Source organism: Theobroma umbraticum, unplaced genomic scaffold (genome assembly GCF_002168275.2).
Source record: "Theobroma umbraticum cultivar Fairchild unplaced genomic scaffold, ASM216827v3 scaffold_95.0, whole genome shotgun sequence".
Taxonomy (NCBI): domain Eukaryota; kingdom Viridiplantae; phylum Streptophyta; class Magnoliopsida; order Malvales; family Malvaceae; genus Theobroma; species Theobroma umbraticum.
This window is the reverse complement of record NW_018397257.1, coordinates 11,172,986-11,194,277: the sequence shown is the minus strand read 5'-3', so window position 1 is coordinate 11,194,277 and position 21,292 is coordinate 11,172,986. Positions and strand designations below refer to the sequence as shown.

Sequence of the window (21,292 nt, the reverse complement as noted above, 5' to 3'; positions counted from 1 at the left end):
AAATGGATATTTATAAGTTTAATGAAAAGAGGCAAGTGTGCGCAGTGAAAGAGAAGTTAGCATATGAGTTTAATGCAAAATCAGCGCAGAAGACAACGAAAAAGAACTTTTTGTCCTTCAAATGGAATAAATTCCATTGACGGATATGAAAATCTTTATCTAAATCATTTGCCTTGGAATACTCTTCAGAATTTGGAGCATCTACTGGAAAGGTTTCAAAAGCTGGAGACCCAAAATTAATCACATAAGGATGGCCTGCTCCGGTTGACAAGAAACCCTTGTCCTGTACATGGAAGCAGCAGTAACCCCTCCTACTAAGCGGATGATCATAGGGCAAATTCGTTGTGGCTCAAACATTGGATTGGACTGAAATCCAATAAAACAAAATGGGAAAGAGAAGTAGCTTTACAAACAAGATTTCGTTACATGATGATCCAGGTATGTATAAACAAAAAATTAATCTCCAAACCATATTCCCCGTAAACTTAAGAGCTGGAATACCTCTCATCTCCAAATCAACTAATGGAGCCTGAATTATCCTCATATTGGCAAGTTCCAGATTATCATCTGGTTCATATCAAGGGTGCGCATCTGGTCCTGCATCATTCAAAGACAGAAATTGAAGCTGTGAAGATCTTCTACAGATGTTGGATCAAAAACTTCACACAATTAAAGGCAGTCTAAGTTTCAATCATGATTTTTACGGATTATATGGTGAAAAGGGTTCGATGCTTACTACTAATAAGCAACAGAAATGGATATACCTTCCTTTTCGTAGTGCAACATTTGCAATTGGATATGGAGGGAGGTAAAATCTGATTCACAATGAGCCTTTGAACAGGAACACATTCCTTCCTCAAAGATGCATGCAGCCTCATTTATTGCCATTACCTTTGCTTTCTCTAATTGCTTGGTGATACTCAACCATTAAAACAGATCAAAAGCTTGTTACCCACAATGAGAAACAAAAGTACAACATATCAAAACAGTTACCAAAACAAGGAAAGGTTACCCACAATGAGAAACAAAAGTAAAACAGATCAAAAGCTTATTATCACAATGAGGTTTTTTATGTTATACATAAATCCGAGCAGAGTGAACATATAATTGATCTGCTTGGGACCCATGTACGAGTGGAGAAGAATAGTGCAGGAATTTCCAATTCAAACCAAAGTTTCATTTTATACCTTCATTACTTTGCCTGTGGATGCGTCCAAAAAATCAGGCGGGGACAAAAGCTGGAGAGTATGCCCCTGTAAAAATTTCAGTAAAAGAACTAGACAACTGATATTTACTAATTTCAGAAGCAGTTGAATATGCTAAAATTTGAAAGCAATTTAGTATTCACTGACCGTGGGTGCAGTATCAAACACTATCCGACTAAATTTACTATATTGCGGTGATTCAACAGATTGCATAACCTGCAAAGGAGCTACAGGGTTAAGATAAAAAATAGTCTCAAATGAAGGAATATTAAACCAAATTGTATGAGTTAATTGGAATGGATCGAGGAATTCACATGCCTTGGAAATTGCCATAGCTTCATCTAAACCATGTGGGGGGTATCCAACAGCTCTCCTAGTTTTAGTTCCCCTAACTATAAAGGATTAACAAATAAGTGTCAAGTACAGCAAAAAAAAGAACAAATATTTAAACAAGAATGAGACAAAATTGCTAGAGTACCAAAGAAAACTTTTATAAGTAGAATTGGGTCAGAAATAGGTACAAGGGGCTACTAAAATGGGGCAAATGCCGCCCACAAAGCTAACAAATGTTCCACCAGTATTCTACCTTCTTAAAATTGATTTACAAGGAAGCATAAGAGGTTTACTTCTTCCTTTCTTTATTCTAATTCAGTAACCAAAACAAACTGCCATCAATCTTAGGAAAACTATAAGCAAAAATGTAAACCAAATCAGCACCAAGGCACAACTTATTGACCAGGACCTTATTCACTAGCTAGTAGCACCTCAAACTATCAAAATCCCACGGAAGACATGGAATGAGGCTTAAGAGATTCTTCTGCCACATTAATGATAATAAACAGAATGATAGTCAGAGGTTCTGTGTGTAATGATAAGATAGTGCATAACAACTTTGATAGAAGATAAAAACAATACTTATATCTACCTGATCAGCAAGCATCCCAAGGCCCATGCTACCCATAAAATCTTTGACAGCACTTCCACCATTCTTTTGACTTGCAGAGTGGAAATCCTCCTTAGCTTTCTCAGGGTCTATCTGCCATATTGCTAAAATTTAAACATATGCATCAAATAATGAGGAGATTTGGAAACAACGCAATCATAACATAAATCAAAATCAACACATACCTTGAGAGAAAATAAAAGAGAATTCAATCCTTCAACAGGAACAAGAACTCCTCCTGTTAAATCCTGGAGATAATGAATAAAGCAGATCGTCAAAGAAGTGGACCCTTAAATAAGTTCTAGTAGTAAATATATTGAGAAATCAGAAACAATTGAGAATTTTCACATAGGAGTTAAAGCATGAAAGCATACTTTGATACTTGGGAAAAAGAATCACTTAAGGAGTGAGCAGGATCAGTTGAGATCACAATGATTGGGTGACCATGATCGGCAAATTTTACAGCAAGGGAAGCAGCACAGCTTGTTTTTCCAACACCTCCTTTGCCGCCTAGGAAGTAATATTTACGCTGTGGTCCAATGACCATCTCATCAAACCCAGAACCCGAATCAGTGGTAGTTGCTATAGATCTCACTGCAATGAAGAACATATACCCAAATATCATTCTAACAATCTAACTAGGTCCAAGGCAGTTCTACTAGGCTTCATTTTACCTTAAATTTGCAACTTAAATCGCGATATATGATTTGCATGAATACCAAATTAGCTCAACTAACAAGAACCTTGCTTGAAAAAATCCCATTAATTGTCCACACACTAATAATATGTAGTATTCTGCCACAGTAAAGCTCACTGATGCATGCTCCGGCCCCAAACAACTCCATTAGAGTAACTAAATGAAATTTCTAATGGGGTTGAAAGTAATCACTCGGTTGCCTACACATATTTGAAACTACAAAGACAAAGTTAAGAATGTAATATTTTCCTCATCTCATCAAACAGGAAAAACAACCTAGTACCATCGATCACCAAGCTAATCACTTACGATCAATGGGGTAAACAAACTAACATCCAGTAGTTCAACATGGGTCAGGTTGAAAAGGTAAGGTATTTGGTCTTTTACATTTTAGAGCTGAAACGGAACTGAAACTTGTTGTGATTCCATGAACTCGTTTCGACGTTTGGATATGTAATGAGACAAATTGATGTGAACGAAATCTCGTGGAACAAGCGAAATGGAGCGGAAACAGCGAGACAACATCTTAGAACTGAAAATGGGTAACGAAAAACACTTTCAGATTTTTGTCGGGAGTTCGATTCGGAGTGAGCTTGTTTGCATTTCGGTCCTGGACAGTGAGGAGTGGTGATGCAGGGGAGACAAGGCAGGGGCGGCTAGCTGTCAGGGTTTTGGTTGGGTTTTAGGACTTAACGAATCGACCAAAATTGCACGTGTCAAAAGGAAATTTTTTTCTTTTTCGTTCTTGACTGAAAAAATAAAATAAATAAATAAAAACAAACAAACTTTACGTCAACAATTAATTAGGAATAAAAATTAATTACGCTATTTTAATTTTTTTTAAAATAAAATTAATATTTAAAAAAATATATATTATATAAATTAATATCAAACTTTCAAATCATGTAACTTTTTTTTATCAATTAACAATGTTAACTCGTCGACTGGTTTATATGATAATTAATTAATATAATCACATTATATATATGTCACAAATTAAATAAAATTATTTTATTTTATATAAAAAAGTTCAGATTAATGTCATGTGTCCTTCGGATACTCAAGTCTAAAACAATGTAAGAGACAAAATTGTCTTGTTCAAATGTCTTGGCCTTGGACATATAGTTGGGTCTAAAAGAACACATAAATTTTAACCCACCAGTGAGTTAAGCATCAAAATCAATGTCCTAAGATTTTGATAATAAGGTTCATTAATTTTGAAATAATAAGACTCCTGACAAATAAAAATATGTTAATTGTCATATAGTATTTCAAAAATATAAATCAATATGTCCAAATATAATTACACAGTTTTTATTTTTTTTATTCTATTCATTTCATTTATAACAAGTGTTATTATCGATGACAATTGTCCTTACTATATATGTAAAATTTGACATGATGAATTGACCAGATATAACAAAAACCTATAACATGAAACAATGTTATTTATTTTGTCTTATTTTCTCAAATATTACAAAGACAATAAGATAAATATGTAAGAAATAGAATGTGTGTCAAAAATAATCATTGCTTAAATAACAAATTTTAGTATGTTTTGAAGTAATCCACTTGGGCAGTATCATTACTCTTAGAACTTTTTACTATTAAAAATGCTACTTAAAGCCATACATTACGAAACACCTCTCAACTAGAAGGTATAACCGCAAGGTAATCCTCCAAAGACCACGATTGCAAGCTACGTCAAAGCAGGAAAAAAGAAAGAAAAAACGCCCACTTCTGCTGTTTTCTCTGCATGATGTCCCACCCTGAATTGAGACGGTTAGCTCAATCCCTGAACCACCCGCACCCCTGAAAGCTCCTCCTCATCTTCTCATACACTATATTTCCACACTTAATACGCCAACTGCAACAAAACCAACAACTCAGCCACTCTTCCTTTGGCTCTAAGCTTTGGTCTACCCCCCAACTTACAGCTTGATCAAAACCCTGGTCACCCCTGCTTTTAATGTTCCATTTCCAGGCATTGGTGGGGCGTCTTGAAGGCATTCATGGCGAGCCAGGGCGATTTGTCAGTCGATAACATATCGTTGGAGATTGTAAGTTTGGTCTGTTTCATTGTTTTGGTGTAGATAAGCTTCTTGAATGTTTAAAACTACAGCAAGAACAAAGTAACTGTTATTCTAGTCTTTGTTTCATCTGGTTTACCTTGTCATTGCAGAGGAGAAAGAAGCTTAGTGGACAGCAAAAGAGAGAGGCACTTGAAAGAGAGGTATGGGAATGGATCGTCTGTCATTCTCTTCCCTTGTACTCTATGAGTACCATGCATTTGGAAGAATGAAAATGTACATTTGAGCCTATGACTAAGAACTGCATACATCTATAGGTGATGGGTCTCCATAAATGTATGAGTGCAACTGTGCAATAAATTAATCATTTATGGCTAGCACAAAAATTATCAGTAACCATATGATTAAGTTAGGAGAGAGATGGCGCCAATTAGACAGCTATATATATATATATATATATATATATATATATATATATGGATTAAGAATTCACTGATCAGTATTAGATTTAGAGTATATCGTGCATCATGGTTTATTGATTTTTCACTTTAGAACTCATAGTTTTCCCCAGAAATCATATGATGATTTTCTTCTTAGGTACTCAAAGGTATGTTAAGCAATATCATTTCTTTCCCCTAATTAAAGCAATATTAGCCCATGGATCCTGTTGGAATTAGGCTTAACTTTATCAAGAAGGTTAGACACAAGAAAAGCCATTTTAGTTAGCAAGCCAAAGAAATGTTAGTTTCAATTACTTTAGAGCTCTGGGAAGGATTCAAATGTCTAGCTAGGTATTAGCAGTCTATGGTTGTTGTGCAAATTATGACATGTTATGATTTAAAGATGTGTAGAACCTTTTGCCGTTTCTGCCAAGTTTTCTTTGGGTTGTCAGCTGGAAAAATATGAATGAATGATTTCGTTGATGATTTTTCCATTTATAGGTCTCCATGCTTCAAAAAATGCTAAATCAAGAAGAAAAGATGCATGAGATTCTGACACGAGTACATCAACAGGAGGATTGTTCTTCCATCTCTATCCCAAATTTTCTTCCTCCAAAGGTAAGAAAAGATTGGATGCTGCTTTCAATTAATCCAAGACACTTGTGTATGCTTTGAGGGGTGGTGATCTTCACCATATGCAATGTAATCTTCTTGCTATGTCATTGAACATTCTTGTATAGAGAACTACAATGAACGACCGACTTATCCATCTTTCCTGAATTTGACAGATGAAGGAGCTCTTAGCAGAGCTGGCTATGGTTGAAGGTGAGATAACTCGTTTAGAAAGCCAAATAAGCCAACTTCAACTTGGTCTGAAGCAGGAACAGGAAGTCACCAAGGAAACAAAATCGAAACAATGGCAACCTGGGAGTCTAATGAGTCACATTCAGGGCCATCCATCCAGTACATCTAACCAAAACCCCATAAAGCAAGGTGGCCAAGAAAAGATGGCTTTCGAGACCAAGGCTTTGCATTTTATAAGCAAAGCTATTAAAGGGGATTATACTCTAAGTGACTTCAGTGTAAATGAGAGAATGGGAAACTCAAGAGTGCTTTCTGATCAGAAAGAAAATCAGTACCAAGGGGAGGTTAAATTTCAAGAGAGGATTCCAAGGAAAAGTGGTTTGTTGAAGGCACCTTCACCTTTGCGAGACCCTCGATATTCATCACCAAAGGTAAGTCTCCAGTTTTCTTGTCCTGGCCCCTTGATTCTGTTAAGCTTGTTGTATTATGTCTTTTCAAATGATATTATACCAATGGATTCTGATAATGAAGAAAGGAAGGTTTTATGATTATGAGTTTGTATATCCTGAATTTTCTTTATTTCAGCCAAGGGAACGTGTATCAGAGTCCAGTTGGGACCTCCCACCAAAATCTCTATCTAGTACACTTCTTGCAGACGAGAACAGTCAGAATTGGCATCCCAACAAACTATCTGAGAATACCATGAAGTGTTTAAACTTTATATTTATCAGGCTACTTAGAACATCAAGAGCAATGGAACTGGAGAAGTCAGGACCCCTTACCAGGTCTATGAACACTCCCTTAAGCTCAAGAAGCTTTAGGGTGGAAAACACCCTGAATCCGAAGTCAAGTCTTGCTTTACAGAAGGAATCAAGGCAACAAGATCCCTACGGTATCTTTGATACGGAAGAGTCTATTCCAAGAGACGTTGGCCCTTACAAGAACCTGGTCGTATTCACATCAAGTTCAATAGACCCAAAATGCATTTCGAGTTCAAGTTCTATTCCTTTACTTAAAAAGCTAAGGTATGCCACAAGAACTTCACAGGCACAGACAGGATACATCTGTCAAGTTCTGATGGACATTCATATACAATTTGCAGAATTGCGTTTAACATCACCTTCTAAGCAAGAGAATAAAGAAGAGACAAAATCTGATCATTTCTCTGTTTTCCATCTGCAGGGTCTTGATGAGCAATCTCCAGAAGGTGGATCTGAGAGCGTTGACTTACCATCAGAAATTAGCATTCTGGATCAACATGTACAATGCCTGTATCATGCATGTATAGTATGGAAAAGAAGATTATTTTTTTTCCTTTTGTTTATGCCATCTTGAGAGAGGTCTTTGCCTGATGATTTGTGCTTAATCTTACACTAATTCCAGAGCTTATATCATGATTCAGGGTAGCATTATACACATTCTGCTGCTGTCTTTTTATTGAAACCCCTCATGATATATATATATATCTACTTGTTTTACTATTACAGGGTTATCTACAATATGGTGTGCCTAATACTCCTGAAAAATTTCTGACGCTGATGAACAAGGTACATCCCGAATTAGTTTCCTGAGTGTTCTGTATGGAACTGGAATGTCCACGGATATCAGATTTTGGCTTAATCTTTGACAAAATAAACAATATCAGGCAACTCTCAACGTTGGGGGCAACACAATAAGTGCTCAAGCAATGGAACACTATATTCTGAGGAAACCAGCACCTTCCAACATCAAAGAGGTACATTTTACTGTCCCTATGCTCGATAGAGGTACTGTCTTTGGTTCTACTTTGACAGTCTCACCATGATTTCTCTTTTAAGGCTTATCAAAAGGGCGACAAGGAAGACCAAGAAGCCATTGTCCGCAAACTTTATGGACTCGAGTTAACGGATCCGAATGTCACATTTGCTCTGTGCTGTGGAACTCGATCTTCTCCAGCAGTAAGTTTAGCTGATCAAATTTGGAACTCTTCCATGGCAAATCTACCTGACCCTTGAGATAAATTTTCCTTGACAGGTAAGAATATACACCGCTGATGGAGTTGCAGCTGAACTGGAGAAATCAAAACTAGAGTACCTGCAAGCTTCGGTTGTGGTGACCAACACAAAAAAGATCGCATTCCCTGAGCTTCTGCTCAGAAACATGTTTGATTTCGCAGTGGACATAAACTCACTGGTCCAGTGGGTATGCCAGCAGCTACCTACATCTGGGTCATTAAGGAAATCAATGGTGGACTGCTTCAGGAGCCACAACAGTGGCAAGATATCCATCAGCGTCGAGAAAATACCATACGACTTTGAATTCCAGTATCTGTTAGCAATGTAAACAAATAGTTTTTCGTTTTCCAATTTTCCTTTTGTTTGGCATGAAAGAAAGGAGAAAATTTGTCATTCTGGATTTCTGATCAGAATTGTTTGAGCAAATAATTGCCAGTTAAGACTCTGGCGTTATCGGCGATGTTATCAGATGAAGCTATCAAACCCACTCGTGTACTAAGACTTTGAAAATATTTTCATGGTCTTTGGGGTTTGGACTAAGACTGCGTTCCCATTTGATTAATTCCAAAGGTCTAGAAAGGGGATCCCTCTAGGATTCCTTCTTCCACAAAACAATCAATAATGCAAAAGACTACTTCAAAAAGAATGGACATTGAATTCCAATTCCAGGTGTATAAAACCGGAAGCTTTCAGATAAGATCGTATCAGCTGAGACCCATCCAAGCATCCAGGCGACCATCCAATGAGCCACCCTTATTATATTAACATATTGCTGAGCACTTTAATGGGAAGGTTAGACATCAAACCACAAACTAACCACCCAAAAACCTATTAAAATCGTATTTGAATTTTTTTAATAATTATTACATTATTTTATACTCAATATCTCATTAATACTGCCAAATATCATAATTGAACATAATTAATAATTAAACAAACATTATCAATTTTAAAAAATATATTAATTTAATTTTTACAAATTATTGCATATGAATTAAATCTATCATTTTGACAAAATATATGTACTAATTACTTAATTTGATATTTTTAAATATTTCAAAATATATTTTTTATTTTTAAACATTTAATGTATTTACTTTTTTATATTACATTTTTTATTTTTAAATAAGAATATCAACATCTATATTATAATTAATTTAAATACTTTTTACTTTCTATATTAAAAATATTGAATATCTGTATTTTTCATGGAATTAAAAAACGGAAATATCTGTGTATTTTTCCACTTCTGTCAAAATCAATTCGAGTCTACCTAGAAAATCAAATAATAACAATGACATTACTTTTATTTCAATTTTAAGAAATATTAAATTAATTAGCCGCCATGTTTCCAACTCATCTTGGCGCCAAGGAGACCGAGATTCCAGTCGGAAGTTTGACGTTATCCGACCATATCCTGGACTCCAGGTAAAGCTTGGAAATCTTCCCTGCCACGCGTCCCATGCTTGGCCGTTTATCTGGATCCACGTGTACGCAATCCAACGCTAGACGAATCAACTTGTCCGCCACCTCAACTGGAAACGAATCGTTCAACCTCCTGTCGATCCACCTCCTCAGCGTTTCCCTTGCCTCCACCGCCGCCGCCGCCGTCTCCGTCAGCGACGTCCGTAAGAAATCACCGGTCCTTTTATCGTACCGGTATTTTAACGGCTCCTCCCCGGACAACAGCTCCAAAATCACCACTCCGAAGGCGAATACATCGGATTTCTGTGTCGCGACGCCGCTGGATCTGAATTCCAGGGACATGTAGCCTCTAGCTCCTTCGAACTGCCTCTCTCCACTATCGGATCTCTTCAATTTCCTTAAACTCGCGGCGTCACCTTCTTCAAGCACTTCTTCGATTTCTGTTTCGCGTTTGAGTTCTCGCATTTCGTTCTCGTCTGTTTCGCCGCAAAGCTGTGCCGTTCCAAAATGGCAAATCTTTGCATTAAATGAAGGCTCCGTTACAATAATGCTACTGCTCTTAATGTGATTATGAACGATGCTGAGATTTAATCCGGTGTTGTGGTGAACATAATCGAGGCCGTGAGCGAGGTCAGTAGCAATCTGCATTCTCGAAATCCACGTGGAGAGAACAGTAAAGCTCGGATTCCTAGGGTTTCTCAAGCAATCAACAAGATTCGATCCTTCGATGAACTCATAAACGAGGTAAATGTGATCACCTGAGATGGAAGCGCCGAGGAGTTTGATTATACTCATGTGATGGCTTCTGCAAATGACGGATAATCGTTCTTTGAGTTGAGAAGTTTGGATTTTGCGGCGGAACTTGCGTTGGAAAACGACGGTATCACGGCCACGGAGGTTGCAGCGCCAACAAGCTGCGGTGGAGGCGGCAGAGGAGGAGTAGCGTTTGGCTAAGAAGTTGTTGGTAGCGGCTCGGATTTCGCTTATGTCGTAGATGTGAGGATTTTCGGAGAGGGATTCTCGGAGGCTTGAGAGTGAAGTCCGGCTTGAAACTGAAGTCCCTGACGACGTCCCTTTCGTGTAAGATGAAGTGGAAGTGTGAGCTGCGCTGCTGGGGTTAGAAGTGGAAGGAATTGAGGACTGACTGGGCCGAGTTCGTGAATCTCGAGGGGACTGACTCGGGCGAGTTCGTGGAGTTCGGGATGGGGTAGGTTCCGACGCGCTGGCAGCCATTTTGTTTTTGCACATAGAAGAGAACGACGAAATCGAAAAAGAAAATAACTGGGTGAGTTTACTTTGAAGGGGAATTGGTCAAAGAAGAAGAGTGGAATAACGACGGTGATAAGGAAGACGCGGTTGGGCTGAGAAAGGAGAGGGCGGTGCTGGTGCTAACCTGCGCATGTGCAGCGGCGCAGGATAACTCTAGCTTCTCCCTAGGAAATTGTGGAAAATTTCGGCCTTGGGCTTTTTAAATACAGAATTTAATTAAAATTAAAGGCACAGGGTGACCCTTTCCGGCCTAAAAAAGAGGGCCCTACTCCCATAGGGCTTTATAAATTCAACAAAATTGAAACTAACAATTATGGACGATCATTAATATATTTTAATCAAATAAATCAATCGATTTTAATTGATTATTTTGTTCAATTAATTCGGTTTTTTATATTTATAAATAACGATCAACTCAATATAAAAAATCAAATATTAATAATATAAATCTTATATTAAGAATATAACCTAATTTATATGATGTAAATCGATCATTAATAAATAATAATGGAGAAGTTGGCATTCCATGACACTGAAAGGCAAAAGGGAAATATTTTTTGAACAAAAAGGGGTCAACCTTGGTGTGATAAGGCTTTTTTAAAAAAAAAATTTTGGGACAAATAAAAAGGTTTTATTTACTTTTTAAATTAAATTAATAATTAACGTGAATATTAATTAATTAAATTCAATCAATTCAAATTAATTACTTATTTAGTTCGATTAATTCAATCGATTCAATCGATTTTCGGTATTTACAATTGATAATAGAAAGATGAACTCGAGAGTAGATTAAGAGGTAAGTTTGAAAGTGGTTAGCTGCTAAACTTCCATGTTGCAAATAAAATAATATAAGAAAAATAGTTTACGTGAACGTGTGGGATAAAGCTTCCTATTTTTCCTCTTTGACGGGACAATGCAAAAAGGCTTGAAGGCTAGGAGCCTGGTGCTTAAATGTGTACCATGGAATCAAAGAAATCTCCTGCACAATGCATGGATTTGATGCTTTTTCTTCCTCTTTATTCATGAAACTTTGTAGAAATATCGGGAAGGTTTTGGTTTTAAACAGTTGATTAAGATAGGTGAACTAATAGTCATATTGTCTTTGAAATTTGTTTTCCCATTCATACTAGTGCTAGTAATAGCTTTGCTTGTCCTTATATATATTTATAATTTTTGTTGTGGTTATTGCTAGTCTTTATTTACAGTTTGTTATATATACTACTCTTTTTTATTATCAAATAAAACGAAAATCATATTATATTGTCGGGAAATGACGAAGCGATCGGCTCTTGTAAAATTATTTATAAATTAAACTTCATCAGTATATTTCTTGATTTAAATTCTTTTTATAGGATAGTATATAATTTTTTTAATCAACACCATACCAATCAATTCTATTTTTATAAAAAGTATACCGTTAAAATTATATAATAAATTTATAAAAATATCCTTAATTTAAATAAAAAATTGATCAAGAAACGATAAAATTTAAGAAATGGAGTTTGGGTTAACCCTCCATTTAAATAAGTCAACCCAAAAGTTCTGATTTTTGGATATGATAGTCCCATTTTATTTAGTAAAAAAAAGAGTTGACTTTGGATAGTTCGGATCTTTTTCCCTCACATTGACAGCGCCAGCAGTGCTGGGAATGCCGAGACCTTGGCGGCTTCTTCTCATTTTTGACGAAACCAGCACAGAAATTGTTCTGACAGGTGCTGGCAAATCGCATTAAATCAAGGGACATTGAGCTAAAAGCATGCCGAGGAACGTGCACGGTGAAGCCAACCGGTCCTCTTATTTAGATTCACTTCGACAGCAAGCACTTGGTGACATACAAGATTTCTGTGTCTTTAGCTGCTCTGTGTAGTGTCTGTCTTGGTGGCTTTGCTCAATGTTGTTTTTGTGGTCTACGTTCACATGATCACATAGGTCAACGGGACCTTTATAAGCTCTTTGTCTCAGCCACCCTGGATATATAGTTGTTTTAGGTTGCTATGGGTGTACTGCCTCAATCCCTGCAGGGAGGCCTTTGTACAGAGTTCACATACAAGATTTCTGTTCTTTATATCAAAAGATTAAGCTGTCTGATCTGTCCTCCTACACCCAACGATGTTTTGGTTTAGCATTTCATATGACAAAGTCTAAACCAAAGTCTTCAGATCCATTCAAAGAGCAAATGGAGACCACATAACACAGAACAAATAAAAAAACCAGTCAAGAACACAAGTTTCAATTGTTTTTTTTATCCTTGATGTGCCGACCTGACGCTATTTTCGTTTCCTGGATACTCGACCCTTGTCTTGACGCAACAAAAAGAAGTCTCGCACGTTTCTTACAAACTTTTTGTTAGGCTGCCTATCACAGTGAATGAAGTCAATTGTAAACTACTACTGTTTCCAAACAATGGTGTTACTATGAAACCAGTTTAATGTTAAAATTTGGACTGGAAGGATGAGGATTGAGAGGGGTCAGACGTTTGACCAAACGGGATTACATTTTGCGGCTGCATTGTTCATCTCTAGGTGAAGTTAGAAGTGACCAGCCGCAGTTCAACGAAGCTATAGCTGTCAAAGATGGGTATTGCAGCCCTTTGACAAATTGTAATGCAGCTTGCGAGGTCACAATTAACACCCAGGCTCCGAGTCCACACGGCAAAGGTGTGTTTTGTCTGTAACAAGGTCGGCCCCCAGTCTCTCACAACCACCCAAATCAATTTCAAGGAATAAAATTACAATTTATTGGGCTTGTAGAACTCAGAGCAGTGGCCAGGTAGATTCTGAAATTCCAAGGCCTTCTGTTTTAGCTCATACCCAAATCTGGGCTCTTACAGCTTTTAATCATTTGAATTTATTTTGAGCCCAACCGCATTCAATCTGTTAGTTTCGGGTGCTACTACCAACTTACGAGTAATAAAGAAACTGAAATTTCATTACAATTGTATTGTTTTATCCGTCTCTAAATGTTCATTTCTCTTTAATTTTTATAGAAATTAAGATAAAAAATTTAGTTTGATATATTTGATATTAAAATTTTAGTGTTTCCAATAATTGAAGGTAAGATCGAAAGGAGAGTCTGTATAAAAAAGTTCATAGATAGAGAGATTTTGATTGAATATATGCTAAAATATTTCTTTAAGAAAAAGGTTTTACTATGTTAAAATCTTTATTTTTCTTGACAGTACTTGTTATATAGTTTTATCTTATTTTAAAAATATTACATGATGAATTGATTATTCATTCAAATTTATCAGCACATGAAAAATAGATAAAAAAAAATTTAAGATGTTAATATTTTATTTGAGTTTATATTTAATACAAGGGAAGAAAGTACAAATTTGTAAGAAAACAAATTAAATTAAACCGTGAAACTTATCAAATAGCAACTAAACAACAAATTAATGAACTTATTTGATATACTTTCTTTCTGTATGTATAATTTATAATTTTATCATCAGTTAGATATGGTCAATTATATTTTATCATTAATTAGTTGGTGGAGAATGCTGACACTAGCCATTAAATCACAACTTCTTGGCACTGCCATAGGTGCTTGCGAGTCATTGATTGCTCAATTCTAGGGCAATAAATATACCTAAAAAACCAAAGGCGTTTTCCATTGCTAGAGGAAAGGGAACAGTGTTGTTCGATGTTGATAGTTAGGCAACACGATGGGAACAGTATTGGAAACAAGCTTTGTTTCATTCTTTGCAGTGTCATGAAAATTAAATCATTAGAAAAATTGTGATAGAAATTAATTGTTTGTAGAAACATGTCTAGAAAGAAGTTTGTCACAAGCCTCATATTATTATTTTCTTATGATTGAAAGCTTACAGAAAAGATAGAGTAACGTAAGCTAGCAGCCAACTTATTGGCATACATGTCAGAGGCGTTTCCCATTGTTCTTCTTCAAATCCTAACGTGAAACCTTAAACCACGGACCAAGTAACATTCACAATTCCAACATTCCTATTGAGCCTCAACGCATTCCACACAGCTTGAGATTCAGCAACGATGTCATTCGTACAAGGCGGTTGATATCCATTCCTTCTATCACACCGGCGCACCCACACCTGGTTGTTATGGGAACGCAACTGGTGATGTCGTTGGCCTATAGTTTTCTGCTTCTATACCCCAACTTGGTATGATAAAGGCATCTGTCTGTACCCTAATCAATACCAGTGGTATTTAGGTCGGAGCTAGGTTTGGTAGCTTTTGTAATTGCCCATTACAAGTATAATGGAATATTCATCAATATATGGAAGTATTACTTTTTTAATATATATATATATATATATATATATATATATATATATATTCAAGTAGATTTGCCTACCCATTCAGCAGGCTTACCATTAATTTTCCACGGCATAAACCTAACACCCCAAGGCATGTTAATTAATCATCAAATAAGAAGCCATTGGTGGAAAACCAAGGAACAGTGATCCTGTGAAGATCTTATTGACCCTTGTAGCCTTCTTTTCTTGGTATAGAACAGAAAAACTTTCTACCCTATTGAACCAAACTTTTTTTTTTTGTCTTTATTTCTTTATGATCAAACTTCTAATGTTTAAAGTTTATTTATAAGATTGTTGTTGAATCCCTATGCCGTGGACCAAGTCACATCCACGATCCCCACATTTTTATTGAGACCCAGAGCAGTCCGCACTGCATCGGACCCATCGACGATGTTGTTTTTTCAGGGTGGTTGGTATGCATGCTCTTCATCACACCCATGCATCGAGTCACACTCATACTCCACCTTAGCCGTCACGCTCCTCCCATTACTAGCAGTGATCGTTATCATCTTCCCACACCTTGACCCGCCTGCATACCACCCGGTGGACAACGCCACTGGACGCTCGGAGTTGCTATGATACCTGTCATCACATTCAGATGGACCCCTCCGTCGCCGCCTTCACTGAAATCATTGTTTGCTAAACGAGTTTTCGTGGAGGATGTGATGGGAGGGGAAAAAATGTAGGTGGGATAAGTTTGGCCGTTGCACCGAAGGGAGCCCGAGGGGTTGCAATTGGTCCCAGGGATCGGAGATGTGGGGCTTCCGCAGATGCGAGTACCCAAATCAGGATCGTCGTCACACTGGCCATTGATGCAAATGAGCTGACCATCTCAATCATTGAGGTCTCGGCATGGACCATTGCATTGAGATATGGCATTTGAAAGCCAAGGTGAGGAAATTATAGTCAAGAAAAAGGAGAGAGAGGCTAAGAAAACGATCTTTGCCATGTTTATCTGATACTTGGTTGGATGTGGGATTGAAAGGAGAACTTGTGCAATGTATTTATAGAAGGATTTGGACAGAAAAGTCTTCTTTGATGACTGAAAATTCTTGCCGCCATATTAATTAGATCATCCAAAGTCTTAAGTCTTCCTCGAACTTCAGTGCTGATGATCCTGTTTTTCTATGTACAAGTTGGAGAGCCGTTGGAGATAGGGTTCGATAAGAATCTGTCTGTTGACGTCTTGTGGATCTTACTTCGTCTATGTAACCATAACCCATCCCTGCATGAAGAAATTATAACAAAAAGACAATCTTGCATCAATCCTTATCAAGTGAAAAAACTTAATTATGGCCACTGATCTTAACTTCTTTAACTGATTATGATCCAGACTAAAGAAACAGAGAACTCTGTTGTTAGAGTTTGACTTCCAATTTATAAAGTTTTATGTACTACTGTTATTTTTTAAAAATAAATTTATTTATATGGTTGCAAGAAAATTAACAGCAATTAAGAGCACTAAACATGGTAGACAGACGAAAGAAAAATCATTGTAAAACAGCATTAAAATCTACAGCTCGAGCCGCTCTAGTTTTCCCAAATCATCTGCTATACAGCCTGCTTCTCTCGGTAAATTATCGAAGAGAAGGTCAAAGATTTTGTACTCGAATCTTTCGATATGCGCTTCAATGTTCAAGATATGGTGAAATGAATTCAAGCATTCAAAATATTATACCTTCCCACGATTTATGGTAGCATTGAAATTTCAACCTTTGAGAAATTGCACAAAGGATGCGCAAATCTTATCTTGTCGTTATTTACGGTTGAGCCTACATTCAATAGACCAGAGCGTGCAACCATGAATGGTTGACCCCAAAGTCTTCCTAATTCTCCCAACGCCCAAGGGAATAACTGATCTCGACAAATAGTTTGCCATTGCCTACTATGAAAATTTGCCTTCCCTTCGCTGCCTTGTTCAGACTGGATCCCCTTTTCTTTCCCTTCCAAGTTCAAGCCATTAGGCATGGAAGCTTCCAGCTTCCTCCCATTTTCATGGCTGAAACTTCTTCCTCTTCCATTCCGATTCGAAGTCTCATCCCATTATCTGCCACTGCACATCTAATGATAATCAATTAATCATATATAAGTAGTGTCATGGATTGGTAATGAAAACCCAAAATCATAAGATAAATGACACATTTTTAATGAGATGATAGTTCGAAAATTTTTATTGAAGATGTTGTATTTGTGTACAAAATCCATAAACAATGACGGAGTGACAAGTAATGGCACCCGTTACCTCTTAATTTTTAATTATTATTATATATAATTTAATATATATATCTATAATTTTATATGATTATTTTTTAGTTACTTTTATGTAAAATTTTAAATCCATCAATATTCATAAAATTAATACTTTTGCAGACTCTAGCTAAATTCAGTATAGATAAATCTGACATATTTTTCCACGATAATAGAACCTAGTCGTTGCAAGGTAATATTAGTTCTTTTTTTTCTCCTTCATTTGGTGATGTAATAGTTAGCCATATTTGAATCTCTCTCCTCGCCCGGGGAAGGGTGTTGTGGATGTTACGTGCTCTATAATGTAGCTAGGTTTGAATTCAATTAGAAGGTGATGGTTGTAGGCTTGGTCCATAGCAGTGTGACGAAGCTCTCTATTCTTCATCTTTGCCAGGCTGCGTTGATTTTTGACCACTATATCATCCAAACCAACAGAATTTGCAAAGAAAATTGATGATCGAGCTGGGCTTACTTCTGCTTGCTTCTTGGATCATGAAAGCTGAAAGGCTAAGTAGCCATGCAGGGCCTGGAAACATTTCAAACATGTCCAAAAAGAAAACAGCCCAACCCCATTAGAGAAGAGATATTAACTGGGCCTAATTGTTAGAGTTTATTATTTTCATATTTCGCATTTGCATATTGGCTTACTCGTGAATTATAAAAATTATATATATATGAACGATGATTAAAGTATATCGAAAAGTAACGGAAAGAAGTAACTGTTTCTTAACTGCTTAAAGACGAAAAGACTTAGTCATGCATCTACTTATGGGTTTAGTAACATGTATAACTTAATTAATCATAAAAAATTATAGGGATTGAACTATCATTTTCTTTTTCCTTTTGGTACATTAATTACCCATCATTTTCCTCCAAGCCATGCAACTCATTCTCATCAATGCAGTCTTAAGATAACATTAATTACAATTTCATACCATTATTAGTCAATTCATATCCTCCTCCTTCTTCTTCTTCTTTATGTTTTTCTTCTTTGTTATTTTTTCCCCATTAGGGGCTCATCATAATTCTCCAGCGAGATTATCATCATACCCTATTTCATTTCACGCTTGCCAGCCCACCTCGTTGGCCCCCCATGGCCATGACCCACATCCCCAACACCTCCATAATTTTTGTCAATTCCATTACAAAAGGATTATCGTGGGGTACTACTAGCCACCCCCTTTCCCTTTCCCTTTTCCCTTTCCTTTCATTTGGAGCGTGCAAAAATTGCAATCGCTTGATAATATAGTTGACTGTCCATCTTGTTCCCCACGAAGCACAAGAGATGAAAGGCCATTAATCTTTTCCTTTTCTTCTTTATTTTTTTTTAACCAAATGTGGGAATTTCTCATTGTCTCCAAACTCACTTGTCCATCACTTTCTCTCTCTCTCTCCCCCTTATTGCTCTTGGATTTGTATATGATTACTATACCTGAATTTAGTGTGTGGTTGTCAATTTCTTTCATGTGTTAGGGCGAATTCCATATCAAAGGGGCAAAGGAAAAGGGGACCCATCGGTTTTTTTCTTCTTTTTTTGATGCTTTCATATCATCAAGCACATGAATGGTCAATCTGACTTGAGAAAATGAAACTCGTTCATTTATTTATTTTTTGTTTGGAAGTTGTAAGAAAATGATAGAGACATAGTGGCCTATGAATCCCTATGATTGCAAGTGAAATTACAATGTTACATCCTTACACATCTTGCATCTAAAAATTCAACATTCAAATGCTAGACACAGTGGCCTATCAGTCCCTATGATTGCGAGTGAAATTACAATGTTACATCCTCACACATGTAGCATATATCGAATTCGACATTCTTTAGTTTATTCATTCAAACAAAATTTTATTGTGTATCAGAAAATGATACTTAATCTTGTTTTTCAATAAGTCGATCGGTACAAAGTTTGCAATCATATATCAAAAGTAAATGCATAATTTTATCTGAATTTATCTTATTTTCTCGTCATGCAAAAAATATTTCAACTCTGCGGAATTTGAGCTGGAAATGCTTGTAGCACAATTTTTGACCAAAGAAAACTCAAGTGAACATAAATTTCTAGTTACAAAGGAAGCAGATCCAATCATGTGGTCATGGAATCAATTCTCCTTTCTTTTTGTGGGAAAACCTGTAAAAAAGTTGAATGTACAGTAACAAGAATAGTATTTGATTCCCAACCAAATACAATGAAATAACAAGCTTCATGATAAAACAGATGCCCCCCTCGAAGAACAACTATGATTATTCTAGGTACTACAATCATCACAGTTCATAGGAGAATTATATTTTCACAGGAAAAGAAAATCAACCTGACCATCATTGATCTGCACCAAGAAAAAGAAAAAACCCTAACTGACATCCTTTCCTTGGTGATCAATATAGCAAATTAAGTCTTCTCAGGTGATGATTACAGGAAGAATAATCTGTTATATCTATGGATTAAAGTACATAAACCCCAGCATTATTACAATTTCAGTTTTTTATTTCTTTTTTATCATCTATTGGTGGAGAAACACAATTAAGATCTAATCCCCAACCTCTAATTAAAAAAGTGTGGCGAACAATGCTAGCAATAATAAGGTGTGATTACACTTCCATCAATTTGCTTCCCTATTGTTTGCTTGCAACACTATTTTCTCTCTGTATTTTCAGCTACATGGGAACAACATAGAGATGAATCTTCACCAAGTTGAGACGAACAGCAGCAGCAATGTGGTCACTGTTCTCGCTCGAGCCACATCACAGAATGGCAAAAAACAAGTGCTGGTCCGGTGGTTTCCATGAAAGCGCAGGGTTTCCTCGTAGAGGACAGTTCAGTCAATTGAAGCAGGCAAGGTTCAGGACAGCTACGTTATTTCCCCAAAGATTAAAACAAAAAAGAAAAGAGATAGTTGCATCAGAAAGATGTGACCCCCATAAATGAAGAGACAACCCTACAACACAACACATACCCACCAAAAAGAAAGCCAGAAACCTAGGGACCCTAAAAACCAATTTCTGTGCACCTGAGAGTAGGACAGCATGATGTCACAGTTGAAGGGCTACCGTCAGGCTGCCGATTGTTCCTTTTGCAGTGCTTTTTCCCAACTCTTATTATTTTATTATTTGATTGTTCCAAGCAATTAATAATACCAACACTTTGTTAACCCTGTTAGATACTTAATGAAGAAATAAGTTCCTAACTCACAGTTTGGCGTATCTGGGGAAAAGATTTTTTTTTCTCTTTTTTTTTTCTTGGGTTTTTGGATTTTCTCCGGATTGTACTGGCTGGCTCCAGTTCTACAAGGGGGTCCTGCTCTGGTGGGAGTTTTGAATGATTTTTATTGCTATCCTGCCGGTTTATGTGTGCAAAAGATTAGGGCAGACGAGGCAGAAGGATTTGATTGGGATTTAATTATATATCAAATCAGTTTTCAGGAAATAATCTGATAAGATATCGATTGATTCAGTGTCGTTTTTAAGTGTTTCCGAATGTTTTTTGTGGTGTTGGATTCAACTCTTGCTGCTTTTCCCATCTTATGTTGATTAGCTATTACATACCATTTTGATGGGTATATTCCAAATTGAGTAAATACATTATATCACTTCATGAATACTAATGTAGCAATGTTAGTTGAGATTACAAGGTTGAGCACAAAATATGTAGCTAGGCATGAATGGATACTAACAATGCAATTAGATTACTTCTTATTAATAAAACCAAATAATTTAATTTGTTAGTCATTGAAGCAACATTGGCTGATAAATTACCTTTGCTTTAGAACCACTTAAGCATCTTTTTTTCAAGCAAAAGTACATATATACTCTCAGACAAATAATTCCAACCTTTCCATATATTTTACAAAACAAAAATAAGGCAATTACATCTGTAAATTCGATCATATTACCCTAATTAGAAAAGAAAAAGAAAGGGGGGAGAGAGATAAAAGGCGTGGGCAAA

The 21,292-nt window shown here is 36.5% G+C and overlaps 3 protein-coding genes and 1 pseudogene across 3 annotated transcripts; 1 reads left to right on the top strand and 3 right to left on the bottom strand.

Annotated features, from left to right (window-relative positions):
* Positions 1 to 92: 92 nt before the first annotated feature.
* On the bottom strand, positions 93 to 3,489 carry LOC110413052 (ATPase GET3B-like). The gene is given in 13 exon segments (XM_089782996.1): positions 93 to 565; positions 568 to 597; positions 765 to 873; positions 1,081 to 1,112; positions 1,188 to 1,253; positions 1,353 to 1,421; positions 1,524 to 1,564; positions 1,567 to 1,597; positions 2,131 to 2,241; positions 2,334 to 2,396; positions 2,531 to 2,742; positions 3,194 to 3,277; positions 3,280 to 3,489. Coding segments are annotated over 13 exon segments (1,155 nt in total). The 5' UTR covers positions 3,371 to 3,489; the 3' UTR covers positions 93 to 349.
* Positions 3,490 to 4,736: 1,247 nt separating this feature from the next.
* On the top strand, positions 4,737 to 8,641 carry LOC110412519 (electron transporter, putative (Protein of unknown function, DUF547)). The gene is made up of 10 exons (XM_021423064.1): positions 4,737 to 4,905; positions 5,028 to 5,078; positions 5,817 to 5,933; positions 6,104 to 6,550; positions 6,705 to 7,144; positions 7,302 to 7,401; positions 7,607 to 7,666; positions 7,765 to 7,854; positions 7,937 to 8,056; positions 8,133 to 8,641. Exons 1-10 carry the CDS (start codon positions 4,858 to 4,860, stop codon positions 8,439 to 8,441), a joined length of 1,782 nt encoding a protein of 593 aa, XP_021278739.1. The 5' UTR covers positions 4,737 to 4,857; the 3' UTR covers positions 8,442 to 8,641.
* A 686-nt stretch (positions 8,642 to 9,327) lies between these two features.
* LOC110412281 (Protein kinase superfamily protein) lies at positions 9,328 to 10,994 on the bottom strand. Its single transcript, XM_021422808.2, has one exon. The coding sequence runs from the start codon at positions 10,784 to 10,786 to the stop codon at positions 9,470 to 9,472; it is 1,317 nt and encodes a 438-aa protein (XP_021278483.1). The 5' UTR covers positions 10,787 to 10,994; the 3' UTR covers positions 9,328 to 9,469.
* Positions 10,995 to 15,219: 4,225 nt separating this feature from the next.
* LOC110412748 (kiwellin-like) lies at positions 15,220 to 16,149 on the bottom strand (annotated as a pseudogene).
* Between the last annotated feature and the right edge of the window lie 5,143 nt (positions 16,150 to 21,292).